This window comes from Carassius auratus, chromosome 4, assembly GCF_003368295.1.
Source record: "Carassius auratus strain Wakin chromosome 4, ASM336829v1, whole genome shotgun sequence".
NCBI classification, from domain to species: Eukaryota; Metazoa; Chordata; class Actinopteri; order Cypriniformes; family Cyprinidae; genus Carassius; species Carassius auratus.
Genome location: NC_039246.1, coordinates 3,857,978 through 3,877,602, shown reverse-complemented (window position 1 = coordinate 3,877,602; position 19,625 = coordinate 3,857,978). Strand labels below are relative to the sequence as shown.

Below are 19,625 nucleotides of genomic sequence, written 5' to 3'. Positions count from 1 at the left end.
TGGGGAGACTGCTGGCTGTGGAAGGCGCCTCAGGACTCTGGGGGGGATCTGCCTGTTCCCCCAGTGTTGTGACGGCCAGGAGATGACCCTCTGGGATCATTGGCCGCTGGGTAGGTGGGGGGGACCTCTGCGGCTCCTCCTGGGAGAGACTCTCCCACAGCCGGGCATAGTTGCGGAGGATCCACTCCCCCTCGGGAGAGTATGGGAGGGTGACCCCCTTCCTGTCGGTGGGGGATGACGTCCAGCATTGCTGGCGGAACTCCAACAGGTGTTGTAGCTCGGCGGTCCTCCTGCCTGCTGAGTTCCTTTTGGGTCGGTTCATTCTGTCAGGGTTTGGCAAAGGAGGAACTCAAGTGCAGACAGGATTCTCAACACGAAGGGTTTATTAACACAAAAGGGAAAACAAAACCCACGAGGGGGAAAACAACAGCTAGGGCGGAAACTAAACAACTTAACAGGACAGGATAGACATGATAAACAAACTCTTAAACACTAACTACAAACAAACACTCATGGTTATACAAAGACTTCAGGGATACAAAAACATCTAGGGACACTCACGATCTGGTAAACAATCACGATGTGGAACATTCACAAATCACAGGTACAAATGTGGAACAATCTCAATGGAACACATATGAGGTACAATGAACCGACAAAAGACAGAGCACACTAGGGGATCTAGATAGGGGAACTAATTAAGAAACAACAGGTGGCACAGATAAGGCAATCACACCACAAGACTAGGATAACAAGGGGGGCGGGGAAAGGGAACGAGACAACACAAGCACATGGCCCAAAGACAAGGCCATGTGCTTGTACACAAAACACGGGTCTGTCATTGTTCCTGCCTCAAGACTAGAGAAAAGTCAGGACATGAAGGCAGAATCATGACATGACTATTGTTTTACAACAATTTGAAATTGAAAGCAATTTGAAAACAAGACCCCCAATAGTCAGTGTCTAAATTGAAAGCACATTTTTTTTATATTGTATTTTTGTATCAAACCAGTAAAATGTAAATATTTGTTTTGTTTTGTTTTCATTTTGGAACAATAATTAATTGTTTATATGAGTGTATTCACAACACAGCAATGCTTTTCGATTAAAATTTAATTGCCTAGAGGAACATTGCTACAAATTATTTTAGATTTATTACACTTCTGAGATGCAAAAGGGTTTAGTTTGTTATCATCTAAAGAGAGTTACCTGGTTTCACTATGACAATTTTACCACATCTCCTTACACATTTATAAGAACATTTCTTTTTATTTTTTGGTGGTTTTTATCCCATGAAATGGCCAACTTTGCCATTTTTCATAATCACCTGAGCTCCACCTTCTTCCCCTTTCATTATGGGAAAACTTGTCAGCAGTTACACATATGACAGAATTTACATTTGCTTACCTCAGACGACTGAACAGAACTTCAGAGTAAAGCTCGCGAAACCAGCTGAAGAGAGGAGTTTTTTTCCCTGGTAAAGCAGTAAATATACTTACACTACATCTGAATACCTTAATACAAATGTGTATGTATGTATGTATTTAGGTGTATAAAACAAAAATGTTAATGAATCTGTTTTCTTAATAATGAATTGGTCTGGTAATAAGGGGATTTATAATGGCTAGTAGGGCACTTATATGCCCTAGTATCTTGGGAATAGAGCATGTACTAAATGCCTTAAATGGAAATTATAATTTTTTTTTTTTTTTGTCATTTACAGAAAATGTATTTTATAATATCATTTACATGCTTTGATTAAATATGATTTTGTGCAGGTCAATTTCAGATCCTGAAACAAAAATGTCGACAGCTATACCCATAAATTCTTTTGTCATCCAGCTGCAACAACCAATACCAACAACAACAGTGCGGACTGAAACAAGTGCTCCTGCGCCTGTTTATGTCCAACAAATATCAGGACTTTCACTTCATGGACTTGATGCATTTCTAAAAGGCCAACCAAAAATTCTTGGGGTGAGAAATTTTTCATAAACCCAAATTATTTATTTATTTATTCATTGTATTTTTTTGCATGTTAGTGTGAGGTAAGAAAATTACACGAATCAGTTCTAAAGAAGGAGGGGTACACACATTAACAAAGCATAAGAATGCAATAGACACAAATATGAGATTTATCATTTAGAGAGTAAAATTGTAAAATGCACAATGCTTTAGAAGCAAACTATCCAAAAACAATGGCATATCCACAAATGAGTATGTGAAATCATACAGTGAAAACTGCACACACACACACACACACACACACACACACACACACACACACATATATATATATATATATATATATATATATGATACAATAAGAAGAACTGCAGGTGCAAAAAAAAAATATTGTACATTTAATACTGTTTTACTTTATAAAAGACTCTTTTCTGTTAATTAGAATGTACATTTGTCTTGTCCTACACAGACTGTCCAAATAATGATTGGTCTGATGACTCTCCTGTTTGGCATTGTGGCTACATTTCATGCAGAATCCTTCTTTGTCTTTATTGGTGCTCCTTACTGGGGATCTATCATCGTAAGAAATTATACAGTTTAGTATTCTGCCTTGTATAATACAAGCTACAGTAGGTAGTCAACCAAAAATGCCTATTACCGCCATGTGTACTGTACCTCCACTGCCAGGACATGACAGTAAATACAACCGTTTGAAAAAATCAATACCAGGCTGTCTATATTGCTCAGAACTGTACTACTTTATAAATTTAGATAAAATAATAAACTAAATTACAGGCAGCAATAATTATGTAGCATTCTAATATTTAATCATGACTATCTAATCATAATTAGTTAGAGTAAAATATTACCGAGGGGGTAGTGCTTAAGTGTACTTACTTTTTACTTTATTGCAAGTATTTTAGATGATCACATGGTGTGCAATATTGCCATAAAATAAATAGAAAATGTGGATCATAATGGGAACATTAGGAGTGTCTTTTCTAACACAATAATTTGTTTATTTTTTCAGCATTGTGACCATATTAATACAGGTGCATCTAAAAAAAAATTATATCATCAAAAAGGTATTTTATTTTTTGTAATTTAATAAAAAAAGTGAACTTTATTATTTTCTAGACCCATTGAACACAAACTGAAATATTTCAAGAGTTTTTTGTTGTTGTTATGGGAAAGACTGCTGACTTGACAGTTGCCCTGAAGACATTCATCAACACCCTCCACAAGGAGGGTAAGCCACAGAAGGTCATTGCTGAAAGAGCTGACTGTTCACAGAGTGCTGTATCAAAATATATTCATAGAAAGTTAACTGGAAGGGAAAAGTGTGGTAGGACAAGCACAAGCAACAGGGATGACTACAGCCTTGGGAAGATTGACAGGAAGTGCTGATTCAAGAACTTTGGGAGAGCTTTACAAGGAGTGGACTGAAGCCGGAGTCAGCACATCAAGAGTCAACACACTCAGGAAAAGGGCTACAGCTGTCACATTCATAGAACCAAGCCACTCCTTAAACATCAGAAGCATTTCACCTGGGGTAAGGAGAAAAAGAACTGGACTGTTGCTCAGTGGTCCAAAGTTCTCTTTTCAGATGAAAACAAATTTACCATTTCATTTGGAAATCAAGGTCTGAAGACTGGAGAGGCACAGAATCCAAAGTCCAGCGTGAAGTTTTGAAGTCAGATATGATTTGGGGTGCCGTGACATCTGCTGGTGTTGGTCCATTGCGTCTTATCAAGTCCAAAGTCAGTGCAGCCACCTACCAGGAGATTTTGGAGCACTTTATGCTTCCATCTGCTTACAAGCTTTGTGGAGATGCTGATTTCATTTAACAGCAGGACTTTAGCACCTGGTCACCTTCCAAGTGGTTTGATGACCATAATATTACTGTGCTTGATTGGCCAGCCAACTCACCTGATCTGAACCTCACAGAGTGTCTATAGCAGGGGTTTCAAACTTACGGCCCACGGGCCGGAACAGGCCCGCCAGGGGCTTCAGTCCGGCCCGCGGGACAAATCTGCAATATGAAAAAAAATTCATTTTTGGCGGACCTAACAGCAGATGGTAGCACTGAGCTTCAGGGTTTGAGTGGCGTTTGGTTCAATCAGTTTTCCCGCTTTTCTGTTGGCCCTGGCGCCCTCATAAGAGAAATGTCTTTGTCAAAAAAGAGAAAAGTGGACACAGTGTGTCGGATTTTTCAAGAAAAATTGACTTCTTCCGATATGTTCACGGAGCTGAATGGGAAACCCGTGTGCCTGGTGTGCACACAGCAAGTTTCAGTTCTTAAGGAATATAATATTCAGCGCCACTATGATACTCAGCATGGCGAATAATACACTGAGAAAACAAAAGATAAATGAAATGTTGGTAGGTCTGAGGAAACAGCAATATGTTTTCACTCGGAGCAGAAAGGCCAGTGATGCTGCAGTGAAAGCCAGCTTCCTAATTGCTACCGAAATAGCATTAGCATCAAAGCCGTACTGTGAGGGGGAGTTCGTCAAAATTGCATGTTGAAGGCTGCCGAAATTGTATGTCCTGAGAAGTGACAAGCTTTTGCCAATATTAGCTTGACGAGAAATACCGTGGCAGACAGTATTTCGGAACTATCGGCAGATTTGGACAGTCAACTGACACGCAAAGTTGAGTCATTTCTGGCACTTTCTGTTGCAATTGATGAGAGTACCGATATTACGGATGTCGCGCAACTGGCCATATTAATTAGAGGAGTTGACGAGACCTTGACTGTCACAGAGGAGTTTTTAGAGTTGGTGCCTATGACCGACACCACAACAGCTGAGGACATTTTCTGCTCCGTTGTTGGAGTCGGGGCGGACTGGTCCCGCGTCGTAAGCCTGGCTACAGATGGTGCGACGTCAATGATTGGAAAAAAGGCAGGTGTTGTGACAAAGTTCAGAGAGAAAGTACAAGCTGTAAATGGAGGGGGTGATTTTTGGACATTTCATTGCATTTTGCATCAAGAGGCATTATGCTGCAAGTCGTTAAAAATGGATCACGTCATGGAGGTGGTTGTCCGAACTGTTAATTTCAGCCGAGCCAGAGGTCTTAATCATCGTCAGTTTGACAGCCTTCTCAGTGACTGTAACATTACCCATGGACTGCCATACCACACTGAAGTAAGATGGTTAAGCAGAGGTGATTTGCTGAAGCACTTCTTTGATCTACGTGGGGAAATCGGACATTTCATGGAGGGAAAAAGTAAACCTGTTAAGGAATTACAGTGGCACTATGGCTGCAGGACCTTGCATTTATGGTTGATATTACAGAGCACTTGAATAATCTGAACAAAATGTTGCAAGGACACAAAAAAATTATAACACAGCATTATGACACCATAGGTGCATTCAAGTTAAAGCTCACGTTATGGGAGACGCAGATGGCAAGCGGTGACCCTGCTCATTTTCCGTCTAAGAGATGTGTGCACAGCAAGTGTTAATCCTGACATGAGACAGTACAAAGACAAGATTTCAGGGTTGCTGAGGGAGTTTGAGAAACAGTTTCAGGTCTTTGGCGAGCTCGAGACAGAATTCGCAAATTATATCAGTAAGGAACAATAATAAAACTAAACTGCGCTCAAAGCTCACACATAAGCACTTAAATGAGATTCTAAAGTGGCTGCTACTCAGGACATGATGCCTGATATTGATGCACTTGTGCAGGCTAAAAGATGCCAAGTTTCAGGGGCAAATTGATAAAGTAAATTTGTTTACTTAAAAAAAAAAAAAACAACATACTGTACATATGTATAAATTTGCAAATTTTACAAATATTTTATTTTTTTAAAAGCTGCCACTTAAGATTTTAAATGTGTGAAGTCAATTCATGTGTTCAGAATTGCTTTCCTAGAATTGGAAAATGGATTTTAAATCATTTCTATAGTTTGATGTTTAATTTATTTTAACATGCAGGACAGTGTTTTTAAGTTCCATAAAACTGTGACTAAATGTTTTGGGACATTGTACACTAACTGTGATCAGTTTTTATGCATAATGCACTTAAATAAATGTTAAACTGAGTTATAGTGTTGTTGAAATTGCACATACTACTTAGGTTGTTCATAATATATTTCGTAAAATGACAATTCATTTAATATAAAGATTTTTATAATTTACTTCTTTGTACTAATACAAAGAAAAAAGTGGACTTATTATTAGTTCTATGTAATTTTGCTATGAGTTTACTGGTCTGGGCCCCTTGAGATCAGATTAAGCTGTATGCGGCCCCCAGACCAAAATGAGTTTGACACCCCTGGTCTATAGGGTATTGTGAAGAGGAAGATAAGTATTATCTGACCAACAATACAGAGGATTGCCCCAGTCCCTGCCTAAAAGTCTGGAACCCTATATCCTGCCTCGACCCAAAAATACTTGGGGAGATTTACAGTCATTTTAGTTGAAACAGGGTCATGAGGGTGCTCTGGAGGCGCAAGCACTACTGAGGAGTGGGCTCTGGAGGGCACTTTCAAGGAGCGGGCACAGGAGTGATCTCTGGACTGGATTCAGCGACTGGAGTGGTCACGGAAGCGAATTCCGGGGCTGGAGCCGACACTGGGGGGCACTAATGGGTTAGGAAGAGTAACCTGAGCCAACCATTTCTCCTCATCCTCCTCTTCTGATTATTGGTGAATAGGGTGGCCGACGGGCTTGACTTAGTTGTTGCCAGCTGGCTTGATTTTGTGGTGACGACTTCCATGCCGCAGGGGGGTGGGGGGTGGTTTGGAGTTGGGTGGAGTTAAAAACACAACACTGTTTAAAATGACAACAAAACATAGAAAAAGGGGTGCTGTGTACTGTATCTGTTCCGGTATTCTGTCATGGCTCGCCTACTGTGTCAGAGACGAAGGAGCGGGGAAACCAAGGGGAATAACATCAACAGTCTTTATTCATCCAAATAACAAGGATTATAGCCAGGAACACACACGTAGACTGAGGGATTGATGAACAGTACCGGACAAAGAACTCAGATCAAAACACTCCTTAAGATCAGAACTTAATCAGGGGAAGATCAGACACATGGGGAGCAAAAACACACAAAACAGAACAAAGTCTGACAGGGGACGGTTAAACTTGTTACATTTTGCTGGTTACAAAGTTCAGTGATTGTGTTCCCTGTGTGATTTTATGTATAAATCTGAAGCCAGTATTTAATTTCTGTGATTTGCACAGTTTTGGTGTGCTTGTTGTTAGAGGGAACACAACGCAAACTAACAGTTTTGTCTTTAAATAATATCCATTTACTAACCCAATTCCAAAAATTTGGGATACTGTACAAATTGTGAATAAAAACAGAGTGCAATGATGTGGAAGTTTAAAATTTCAATATTTTATTCAGAATACAATATGGATGACATAATCAAATGTTTAAACTGAGAAAATGTATAATTTTAAGGGAAAAATAAGTTGATTTTAAATTTGATGGCATCAACACATCTCAAAAAAGTTGGGACAAGGCCATGTTTAGCACTGTGTGGCATCCCCTCTTCTTTTTATAACAGTCTGCAAACATCTGGGGACTGAGGAGACAAGTTGCTCAAGATTAGGAATAGGAATGTTGTCCCATTCTTGTCTAATACAGGCTTCTAGTTGCTCAACTGTCTTAGGTCTTCTTTGTCACATCTTCCTCTTTATGATGCATCAAATGTTTTCTACGGGTGAAAGATCTTGACTGCAGGCTGGCCATTTCAGTACCTGGATCCTTCTTCTACGCAGCCATGATGTTGTAATTGATGCAGTATGTGGTCTGGCATTGTCATGTTGGAAAATGCATTGTCTTCCCTGAAAGAGACGATGTCTGGATGGGAGCATGTGTTGTTCTAGAACTTGGATATACCTTTCAGCATTAATGTTGCCTTTCCAGATGTGTAAGCTGCCCATGCCACACGCACTCATGCAACCCCATACCATCAGAGATGCAGGCTTCTGAACTGAGTGCTGATAACAACTTGGGTTATCCTTGTCCTCTTTAGTCTTGATGACATGGCATCCCAGTTTTCCAAGAAGAACTTCAAATTTTGATTTGTCTGACCACAGAACAGTTTTCCACTTTGCCACAGTCCATTTTAAATGAGCCTTGGTCCAGAGAAAATGCATGCGGATTGTGTTCACCAACAATGTTTTCTGGAAGTATTCCTGAGCCCATGTTGTGATTTCCATTACATTAGCATTCCTGTATGTGATGCAGTCCATCTAAGAGCCCGAAGATCACGAGCATCCAGTATGGTTTTTTGGCCTTGACCCTTACGCACAGAGATTGTTCCAGATTCTCTGAATCTTTTGATGATATTATGCACTGTAGATGGTGATAACATCAAACTCTTTGTAATTTTTCTCTGAGAAAATACTTTCTGATATTGCTCCACTATTTTTCGTCGCAGCATTCAGGGGAATTGGTGATCCTCTGCTCATCTTGACTTCTGAGAGACACTGCCACTCTGAGAGGCTCTTTTTATACCCAATAATATTGCCAATTGACGTAATAAGTTGCAAATTGGTCCTCCAGCTGTTCCTTATATGTACATTTTACTTTTCCGGCCTCTTATTGCTACCTTCCACAACTTTTTTGGAATGTATAGCTCTCATGAAATCCAAAATGAGTCAATATTTGGCATGATATTTCGAAATGTCTCACTTTCAACATTTGATATGTTATCTATATTCTATTGTAAATAAAATATAAGTTTATGAGATTTGTAAATTATTCCATTCCTTTTTTACTCAAAATTTGTACAGTGTCCCAATTTTTTTGGAATCAGGTTTGTATTTCTCTGAATGACAACTCTTGATTCACAAAGTTTACTTCCAAATGCTGAGATAAGGTGCAGTAAAATGTGTTAGATTATAAATGTAACCATGGTTCCTGAGAGGCAAAATGAGGCATCAGCTGATACTATGGGGAATGGCAAGCAAGTCTCTTAAACACAACAATCTTATGATACATATGGTGGTAAAAAGCTTTTTTCTGGTTGAGTATCATCTGTACATATTCCAGCAAAAGCCTCAGTATTTGTCCTTTTCTCTCCTCTCAGTACATTATTGCAGGCTCACTCTGCATCGCTGCAGAAAACAAACTTAATTCACCCTCCAGTTACTGTTTGGTATGTACACAACACTTTTTATTTTTAAAGGGACAATAAGTAACTTTTTAGGTATTTTATTATCTAAAATCAATATTTGTATTCATAAATATGCCCTCAATGGTGTACAAGTACCTATGCCAATGTTTAAACTAATCCTCGTAAATGAAGAATTTATTATCTTTCTATACATGGGACGGGTAGGTCGACGGAGGCTTCCATGTAGTTCCGCCATCTTGCAAAACTATAATAGCAGAGAGGGACAAAAAGTACTAAGCCAACGCGTTTCCACAACGCGTTTTCGGTCAGAGCCAGAAACGCAGGTGCAGATCAGTGAGAGGCGCTTGAAACTGCACCGGCAAGTTTAAAAGTCTGGATTGCATTCTTATTATGGACCATACATATGCCGCGCCACAGGAGAAGAAAACATCGTCGCCAAAACAGTCAAAAATAGAACGTAAAAGGAAACGTGACCGTAGATTCGAGAAAACAAAAGTTAATGTCGGGTCTCACTGATCAGATCCCTAATCAGATCCCACTGATCCACTGCCTCTCTTTCCTCTCCCTCTACCTCTTCCTCTCCCTATTGTTGAATCATCTGATGATGATATCTAACAATGCACATAATTCAGAAAATATAACGAATAAAGAAGACATAACTACTAATTACAATATTTCATGTTTTCCACAGTCAGTAATTCATACTGTAACATTCGTTTGTTAGTTGTCATGTTGCAGTTTGTTTGAAATAACACACCTGTTCACCTGAAGGAAAACTCGACAAAGTGCTATTAGAAGACATCCTGTCAAAGCTTTTTGGTACATATCGCCTACCGTAGATGCAACACGCATTTGAAAAAGCGAGGCGCTGGAGAGCAAAATTAGTTTGAATGCAAAATACAATTTCACCACTAGATGGGAGTAATTCCTACTTACAGTCCCTTTAAGGGTCCAATCACCTGAAGTGCTGGAACACTATTGTGTTTGCACTGATTTTCTTGTTTCTGAAAATCAAAAACATACATTAAATTGCATGAAAATTTTACCTACTGAAATACTTTAACACCATAACTGTAGGATTGGTAAAAAATCAAGTGTAGCGTTAGTTCTGGCAGGTCACGTTGATCAAGCCATTTAGATCATCTAAAGGCGGGCGTACACAGTGGGATTTTTGTTGTCGTATGAATTTGCATGTGATTTTTTTCAATCGTATGGAAATCGTGTATGCTCGTATGGTCGTGGCTTGTATCATGTGCGAGGAATTAAGAGCCGAGCAGAGTGCCTTACAAGCACTTCCCGGACCTCCCGATCATTTTTTTTAAACATGTCTAAAAAGTTTGTGAGCTATTCGTTTGAATTCGTGACGTGTGTGGTTGAACGAGACGATTTGTTGATCTATTTGAAGTTGACCAATAACGAACTAGGAAAACCACAAAAGAAGAAAGACAAAGATGGCAGCGCCTCGGCGAATGTGGACTATTGACCAGGAGGATAAACTCGCTAAACTCTGGCAGGAACAGCGAGCGCTGTATGAGGTTTCTAGCAGCGTGTACCATGCTTTTTAATTCTCTCTCTCTCTCTCTCTTTCTCACACACACACACAATGCATGTGGTTCTCCATAGACATAACAGTTTTCTATACTGTACAAACTGTATATTCTATCTGCATACACTACCAATATCCATTACGGAAAAATGCATGTTTAAAATTTCAGTTAAACACTGTTTAGTTTTTTTGGCATTGGGTTTACGAGGGTACAGGAAGTGAACTCATAAACCATGTTTACATTGAAATACCCATGTCATTATAGATATTTGTGTCCCCATAAACCATAAACAAGAACACACACACACTAGGGTGACCAGACGTCCCGCTTTCCTGTTGCTGAAAAAGAACCTGTGTGTAGGAAACAGTCACGGCTCGTATCAATATTTTATATGCAGTTATGAGAGAGGGAGAGCACTTATATTAGACGCGTTCGACTTGAAGCAGCGCTGCACAGAATGATCACTTTTATGACATCAAAGTACCGTGAGAGTGATTCGAATGCATTGGATCCGTGTGGTCACTTATCGCGGTACTTTAATGTCATACAGTGATCCTTGTGTACAGCGCTGCTTCAAGTCAACTTGAAGTTGTCAACTTCGTGTGATTGCTTCGGAAATCGGCAGGTCGTAAAATCGTGTCGTACGAGCTTCCGACCATCCAAATTCGCAGCGTGTACCGTTGCAGTTGCAGTTCACCTACAAAACATATCTTATGATCATGTCTTAAGACAAGTGTACAGAGATGTTTTGACCTTGGCGTATTTGCGTATTTGCTGTAGCCTAATTCAGCTAACCATTCAGCTAAGATTGGCTGGATATTGCTGTAAAAAATAACATTATATAGTAATAATAGTAAAAAATATTTATTGCAGTTGTATTACTAAGTAAAAAATATTTATTGCAGTTGTATTACTAAATAATCGACATAAGGTGTTGGTGCTTGGACCCTGATTAATATTTTATGTCAAGTCATTTATTTTTTATTACACTCCATAAACCTTTACATCTACGTTAACACATTGTGTTAAATAACTTCATGCTGGTTTTCTGCCGATAGGTGAATGGTTCACTTGGACTGAACATCATCAGTACTTTAACCGCAGGCATTGTACTTATTTTAATTTCACTGGATTTGACACAAAGACCATTCTACACTGGCCAGTACACATGCTGCAACAATTATACATGTTATGGTACAGGAGAGTATAAGGTATGTCATAAGCTTTTATATTCATATTTATATTTGTAGTAAAATCATTGTGTGGTCAGTACACTTATCAGAAGTCAAGCCTTAATCTGTAATTTTTCATCCAGTCTTTTTCTCAAACATTTCAGAAGTAGTTTATAGATCTCTTACTATTATTTATCATTTACAATAAAATATTAATATTATACATTAACTGTAAACATAGCTCAGTTTGATCAACCAATATATTACCACATGAACCTTAAGAATAATAGATTTTTAACTATTGAGCAGCCAGTGAAGCTGTTTGAGTACTAATTATCAATTATTATTTTCTGTGCTAATGTTGTTTTTTCTCTCAGACTCTCTTTAAGGGAATCAGTCTTGTGTTACTGTTATTCACCATCCTTCAGTTTATCATCTCCATCTGTCTGTCGGCATTTGCTTGTAAAGTCTCCTGTTGCTGTTGTCCTCCTGAGGTGAGTGGTGTATCAAGTCAGGGGTTCCCAAGCTTTTTTGTCATCTGAATCACTCAGATATATGCATATATACATAATGGAAATCCTGGTGCTTCTCAATAAATTAGAATGTCGTGGAAAAGTTCATTTCAGTAATTCAACTCAAATTATGAAACTTGTGTATTAAGTAAATTCAGTGCACACAGGCTGAAGTAGTTTAAGGCTTTGGTTCTTTTAATTGATGATTTTGGCTCACCTTTAAGAAACTTGGGTTCACATTTTACAAGAACCAACTAACACTATAGTTACAATACAAAAAATTCTTCACTTTTAAATGTTCAAAACCCCTAGGCTTGTAAAGTATGATTCTGTCCACAAAAATGCTGGAAATTATGTGAATGTATGAATTGTGTGAAATTATTTTTTTACAAATTCAGACGAAAGCATGTTTCCACACCAGGATATATCAGAACTTTTGCTTTTTTCAATTCCATTTGAAGTACAATGAAGTTTATACAACATTTTTTATTTTCCCAAAGGTGCCGTTAGTTCCACAAGTTTTAACTCCACAGCCCTCTGATTTCAGAACCAGTAATTCCCATGATCTTAACAGCTCAGAGGTAAGAGAAGCTTGAAAATAATGCATTATCAGACTTTAGTATTTAGTTTCTATGTACTGGAAATGTGTAAAGCACTCTGTAATGGGTGAAATAATTGTTTTAAAAGCATTCAATAAGCAAGGAAGCTGATAATATTAATATTAATATTTTTTTTCTTGTTTTTTAGGAGATACCTGTGGTCAGCAGCTCCTCCATGAACAACCATCATGAAGAACCTGAATACACTAATTGTGAATAAATGTTAATTCTGGAAACACATGGGTTTCCCAACGATTTCCTGTCCATTACCTTTAATGTCTTTTCATCACTTTATCAGATAATAATTGGATTTTCTTTAGATGTGTGTAAACAAAAACTTTACTTTCTTTAGTTTCAAGAAAGTTGCATTATCATCAGTGAAATTAGATAGATTGTTTTGAACAACTGTAATTGCTTAAAACATTATAATATGTAAGAATAAAGTATAAAGAAGGATAATTGTGTTAACTCATGTTTTAATTAAAACAGAAGAAAATGTTTCTTTAACAAGACTGATAGAACTGTGACATTAACTACTCAAAATAGTCTTACTTTTTTGCTTTAACAAAATTAAACCAATACAAACATAGATATAGAACAGAATTCTGTAATAAAGCGAGCACTGTCAGCTTGTTTGGGAATGTAGTGAGTGTCTGTAAATGATGTAAAATAAAGTTTTTATTTACATTGCCAGAAACCCAGAAATGTATATCAATATTTATAGGGATAGTTCACCCAAAAATCTAAATGATGTCATTAATAATTCACCCTCATGTCTTTACTCAAGAATGAGTCAATTTTTTGTTAATTATCTGTCTCGGCTCGTTGTTCATCTTCAGTTCTCTCTTCACAGCAGTTCAGTCAGTGTACTGTTTGAGTACATGAATTACTCCGGGATATTGGTTTGTTTGAACTCAGAGGCAGTGTCAGGCACATTAAAAAAGTTAACAGCTTAAGTCATTTGTGGATTAATGCGTATTGGAGACGCCGTTTAAAACGATTAAAACTAACCGTTTAAAACGATTCAGTTCGATTTGGTGAACTGGTTCAAAAAGATCCGGTTACATCGAATGAATGATATCTTCGCAAACAAGATATCAGAAACTGCTTTGTTTTGGACTCTCTCACAACAGACACAGAAGAGAAGACAATGCTGAATGAAGTCATAGTTTTTGCTATTTTTGGACCAAAACGTATTTTCGATGCTTGTCTCTGATGTCACATGGACTACTCTGATGATGTTTTTGTTATATTTCTGGACATGGACAGTATACCATACACACAGCTTCACTGGAGGTACTGAGATCTCTCGGGCTAAATCTAAAATATCTCAAACTGTGTTCCAAAGATAAAAGGAGGTCTCACAGGTTTGGAACGACACGAGGGGGAGTTATTAATGACATAATTTAGTTTTTTGGGTGAACTATCCCTTTAAGATGTCCAGAAGCCTCTAAATGCCACAGTATACCATCATAGACGGTTTCAATGGCAACAACATAAACAAACGTTACTGCGCAAGCATGCTTTTGTGGCCCTAACTTAACTTCCGGTTGACTTCCAAATAGAAACAATAACAATAGCTAAATGGTCCCTCTAGAGTAGAATATTTTAGATAACAAGCCAAATATGTTTGCAGCGTGAATATGAAGTACTTTCTAAAAATGCTAATTCATTTTTTTCCCAGTGGAGATGTTTTAAAGTGGGAGAAACAGGTTTCCCAGGTAACAGCTGTACACACAGCAGTGCTGAGCTCACAAAAACTGCTTTTATCAAGCATATAACATGAAAGATGAAATGAAAATTACATAGAAAATTCTGTAGACTAATTAAAGACAGTCTTCCTTCAGAAATACAGTGAAATAAAAACACCCGCACCTAGTTTAGATTTTTAAATGTGCAGTACGTGCTCATGTTTATTCAACGAAGCCTTTGGAAAACCATTTTTGATATTGTAAGTGCCACAAATGAATAAATGTATGGGAAACACATCCCACAGCACAACCACTTGGGCCCAACTTCTGTTTGTTGACGGCGCCAGACTGATAAACAAAAACAGACCCGAAGGTAACTTAGGGCCAGGTGCCTGATGAAACCATCTATAAGAATTTCTCTCAAGGAACCACAGTTGCACTCTTGCATCGACATTGTTAACAGGCAGTGATTTTTTGTCAATCCAGATTTCGTTTGGGCTCTACCATTCATAGAAAGTCTTCTGTGCATACTTCTAAGTACTTCACATACTTCTATACATCCATACTTGTAAGGATGTCTCAACAGATAAAGAAAAAATAAAGAAAAAAGGAGGGGGTTGGGAAGAAAACAAAAAAGAAAAATATTGAATATCACACCAATTTTGCAGTGTGGGGCCTAATTAGGTTTTGGGTTTGTACAAGTGATCTTTTTTAATACAGCACATACATTTTAATAATGCAATTTTATGAGTTACAAGACTCATAAAATTGAGAGTAAAAAAGTACTTCAAGTCTCATCCCTATTTTCCATTTTGCATATTATCTCAGAAACAAAGATGAAACCTTGATGACAAAAAGATACTACTGTAGATACTCCACTAGATACTCAAGTTGTCCACCACGCCGCCGGGAGTCCAGAATCTTGTAGGCAGCTCCATCGTCAAGGAAGAGTGGTAGGGGGGTTTTGGCTATGCCAGGCTCTGTGGAGGGAGAAACAGAAGGACGGTAAGGTTTGAGAAGTGAGACATGGAAAGTGGGTTGGATCCGGTACTCAGGTGGAAGGTGGAGTTTGAAGGTGACCGGATTGATCTGCTCGGTGATGGTGAACCGGCCAATGAACCTGGGACTTAACTTGTGGCATGGTAGGCGCAGGCGGATGTCACTGTTTGACAGCCAGACCTTCTGTCCAGGTTGGTATGCCGGAGCGTCTGAGCAGCGCAGGTCTGCTGTCATCCTGCTCCTACGTAGGGCCCGTTGCAGTTGGTGGTGGGCCACGTCCCAGACCCTCTCTCTTTCTCGGTACCTGTAGTCGACCGATGGAATGTCTGAGGGTTCTCCTGACCATGGGAAGAGTGGTGGTTGGTAGCCAAGCATGCACTGGAATGGAATGAGTCCGGTGAAAGGCTGTCGTAGAGAGTTCTGTGCGTACTCGGCCCACCCTAGGAACTGGTTCCAAGAGTCCATGGCAGAAGGTACGCAGGAAGTGGCCGATCTCCTGTGTCTTCCTCTCTGTCTGCCCATTAGATTGGGGATGGTAACCAGAGGAAAGGCTGATGGCCACACCTAGGAGTGAGTGGAAGGCCCTCCAAACCCGGGAGATGAACTGGGGGCCTCTGTCGGAGATGATGTCTTCGGAATGCCAAAGTATCTGAAGACGTGATTTAACATTAGCTCGGCCATTTCCATGGCCGTGGGTAGACCTTTTGGGGGGAGAAGATGACATTATTTAGAGGACTGGTCAACTATAATAAGGACACATGTGTTGTTATAAGAGGGAGGCAGATCCGTGATGAAGTCCACCCCTAGGTGTGACCACGGGTGGTTTGGGACGGGCAGAGGGAGGAGCTTGCCTGATGGTATGTGGCATGGACTTTTTGAAATAGCGCAGTCTTTACATCCGTGCACGTACTTTCTGATGTCCAATGCCATATTGGGCCACCAGAAGCGTTCCCTCAGCAGCGACAGGGTTTAATTGAACCCTGGGTGGCCAGTGCCAAGAGAAGTATGTGCAGAGTGGAGGAGTGGAGTGTTCCGTGTCCTGGGGATGTATTGCAGTGTTGGAGGAGTGATTGGAGGAGTGCAGGGTCTCGGTCAACCAGGTGATAGGACTGACGATTACCTTATCGGAAAGTATTGTTTCGGGTTCTTCCAGGCTTTCCATAAGGGTGTGACACCGGGACAGAGCGTCTGCCTTGATGTTGTTGGCCCCTGGTCTATACGAGATGGAGAAGTTGAAGCGGGTGAAGAATAGCCCCCAGCGGGAATGTCTTGGATTTAGTCTCTTAGCTATGTGTAGATACTCTAGATTTTTATGGTCTGTGAGAACTAGGAAAGGGTGTTTGGCTCCCTCCAGTCAATACCTCCACTCCTCTAGCTTTCGGTTACCGATGTCGTAGTTGACCTCTGCCAGGTTGAGCTTACGATAAAAGGTGGCATATGGATGGACCTCTTCTACTCCATGGGTTGAGGCATCAACTTTGATGATGAAGGGCCGATTGGGGTCATGATGTACCAGGAGTGGAGCGGTAGTGAAAGCCTCTTTGAGAGAGTTGAAAGCTTCCGTGGCCGCAGGGGTCCAGGTCAGAGACTTGGGCATATTACAAAGGAGAATGGTAAGTGACAGCGTCCACCTTCCCCTCGTCCATCCAGATGCCACTGCTGTCGATGTAATATCCAAGGAACTGCACTGAGGGCTGATGGATCGAGCATTTCTCGGCTTTGAGGTACAGGTGAAAGGCCCTCAGCCGTTGCAGGACCTCCGCAATATGGCGACGATGTTCCGCTAAGCTCCGGGAGTAAATGAGGATGTCATCAATGTAGACAAGAACGAACTTGTGGCGGAACTCCCGGAGTACCTCATGGATGAAATCCTGGGCCCTCATTTATCAATGGTGCGTACGGACAGATTTGTGCGTAGTGAGTACGTAAGAACAATTTCACGCAAAGTGTGGGATTCACCAAGTTGTACTTATACGTACAAATGTGTGTAAATATAAGCACACCTCTGAGCATGCTTACGCAGATAATCTAGTGGTAGAATAGCGACACTACACATAAAAAGCATTTAAGAGTGTCACAGTAAGCATTAAGCGATCAACATATGTCCTGTGTTTCCTTTAAAACACTCAATTTATAATTTGTCTAGTTTTAAACACGATGCTTAACCCCTTTACGTGCAAACATCACTGACGGCCCCAGTTTATTATTGTTTATTATTGTTTCACTTTCACAGCACATTAAACATCACTGTCTTAATTAATCTGGACAAACTGTGCATCAATGGAAAGTTTAAAGACTCAAGCTTCGATATTTGACCAATATTTTGATAAAACATTGTTGCAGTGACAGATATTTAGTGATTTATGTCAGGAGTGCAAAATAATAAATCCGTATTATGCCACATTTTGAATAGAAATTCACAACTCACTCGTATTCAGTCACATCAAGAGCGGTTTATTTGTGTTCACAAAGACTCACTGAACAGCGTCAATAAGGATTTTTAGACCAAAGATGCATATCTGCGGAGATATATGGATACATTTACTGATGTTTACTTCATATTTCTTCAGACAGAATCGTCATTTCTATTCATTTTCCACGGATTTACGCGATCAGATGATAAACACCCTCTCCCAGCGATCTGTGTGTGCGTGCAGTAGTCACAGCTCGTGCGGTGTGTGACTCAGACTCTGATTGGGTCTTTCAAACGTCAATCTTAGAGTTTCATATCTGGACACCGCCCCATCGTGTCACATGCTTCCTGCACACTTCCTGGTAGTTATCTGGCCAAAACAACACTGAAACACCTCTGTACACACAAAATATCCGAAAAATAAACCCGCGATTACGATAGTAAAGCTTGGTATGAGAATTTCTTGAGATCTGGGGCGTTTTTATAAAAAAAATCGAAAATGTACATCGGAAATGCTAACTTGTGCAGCGATGAAAAAGGCTACTAATAACATATTTTTACAACAGTAAACGACCAAATTCCACCCCTGATCGCTAAAGGAAGTTATTATAAACACTCGATCGGGGTTTAAAGTGAGTTTTGAGTAAAAGTGTACTAATAATTTCATAAATTGTCAGATGTAGCTTGATGCTAACGTTAGCACCAATGCTACTAATAGCAGGTGCTTTTCTTCTTCATAATGCATTTTTGTCTCAATAATTCACGTAAGGTCGTAAGAAAATGTTTTGTTGTATTTTTATAGTAAGACTTTTGATAAATAAGGGCTAAATGCAAAGAGAGACTGAAGTGAGATCGCTGCTTTGTTGCTTTGTAAAGCCTGAAAAACCACAATCAAGGCTAATAAAGGTGGAATAAAAACAAAAGAATAATGATAAAAGAATAATGCGGATAATGTGTCATACTTGGCGGAGGTGTGAAAGAACCGTTTGGTGAGAACAATACAATCATGAAACGGGCAGTTTTCAACAGTGAAACACACATATAAAACACACATCAGTGTTTACATGTGAGATCTTACAGAGATGACAAGGGCCATAAATCAATCTGATTAGCCTTCTCTAAAAACACACATGACATGGCCTTAGAAAATATTTCATAAAATTCGCAGTTTTACAGATTCGATTATGAAATTTTTTATGAAGTCTTGGAAGACTTGTGGCCTTAGCTACACTGTGTTTTCAAACTCATTTCCTACATCAACATTTTTTAAAATACATTTAAAATATATGTTTGTAATATTTTTATTTTTGTTTTTATGTTTGAGCTTATATATCTCTATTATCATAACAGTCTGAGTGATTCTGATTCCTGAACAGTAAACTTTAAAGTGTCAGCTTTGTGAACAAAGGTTGATTATGTATCTAGTCAGAAAGAATCATGAGCAGAAACCTTTTTATTTTGGGTATGTAATTTCGGTCTCCATGCCAAAAAAGGGGGGTTACTAGTAAGGGGTTAATTGGTGTCAAACCCTATGAAAGACAGATGTGAAATATATTTGTCTCAGTGCAATGGCTTATCTTGCATTATTGGCAAACAATGCGCTCTGCAGAGAGCGTGTTTTC

General features: G+C 39.3%; 2 protein-coding genes across 2 annotated transcripts in view; both read left to right on the top strand.

The window, feature by feature from the left end:
* Positions 1-19,625, top strand: part of LOC113065982 (zinc finger protein 271-like) — a 345,982-nt gene that overhangs the window by 188,492 nt on the left and 137,865 nt on the right. The window lies entirely within an intron of this gene.
* LOC113067079 (membrane-spanning 4-domains subfamily A member 4A) lies at positions 1,370-13,359 on the top strand. The gene is made up of 8 exons (XM_026239317.1): positions 1,370-1,477; positions 1,779-1,977; positions 2,435-2,545; positions 9,023-9,091; positions 11,676-11,828; positions 12,167-12,283; positions 12,802-12,882; positions 13,049-13,359. The coding sequence occupies exons 2-8, from the start codon at positions 1,804-1,806 to the stop codon at positions 13,118-13,120; spliced, it is 777 nt and encodes a 258-aa protein (XP_026095102.1). The 5' UTR covers positions 1,370-1,477; positions 1,779-1,803; the 3' UTR covers positions 13,121-13,359.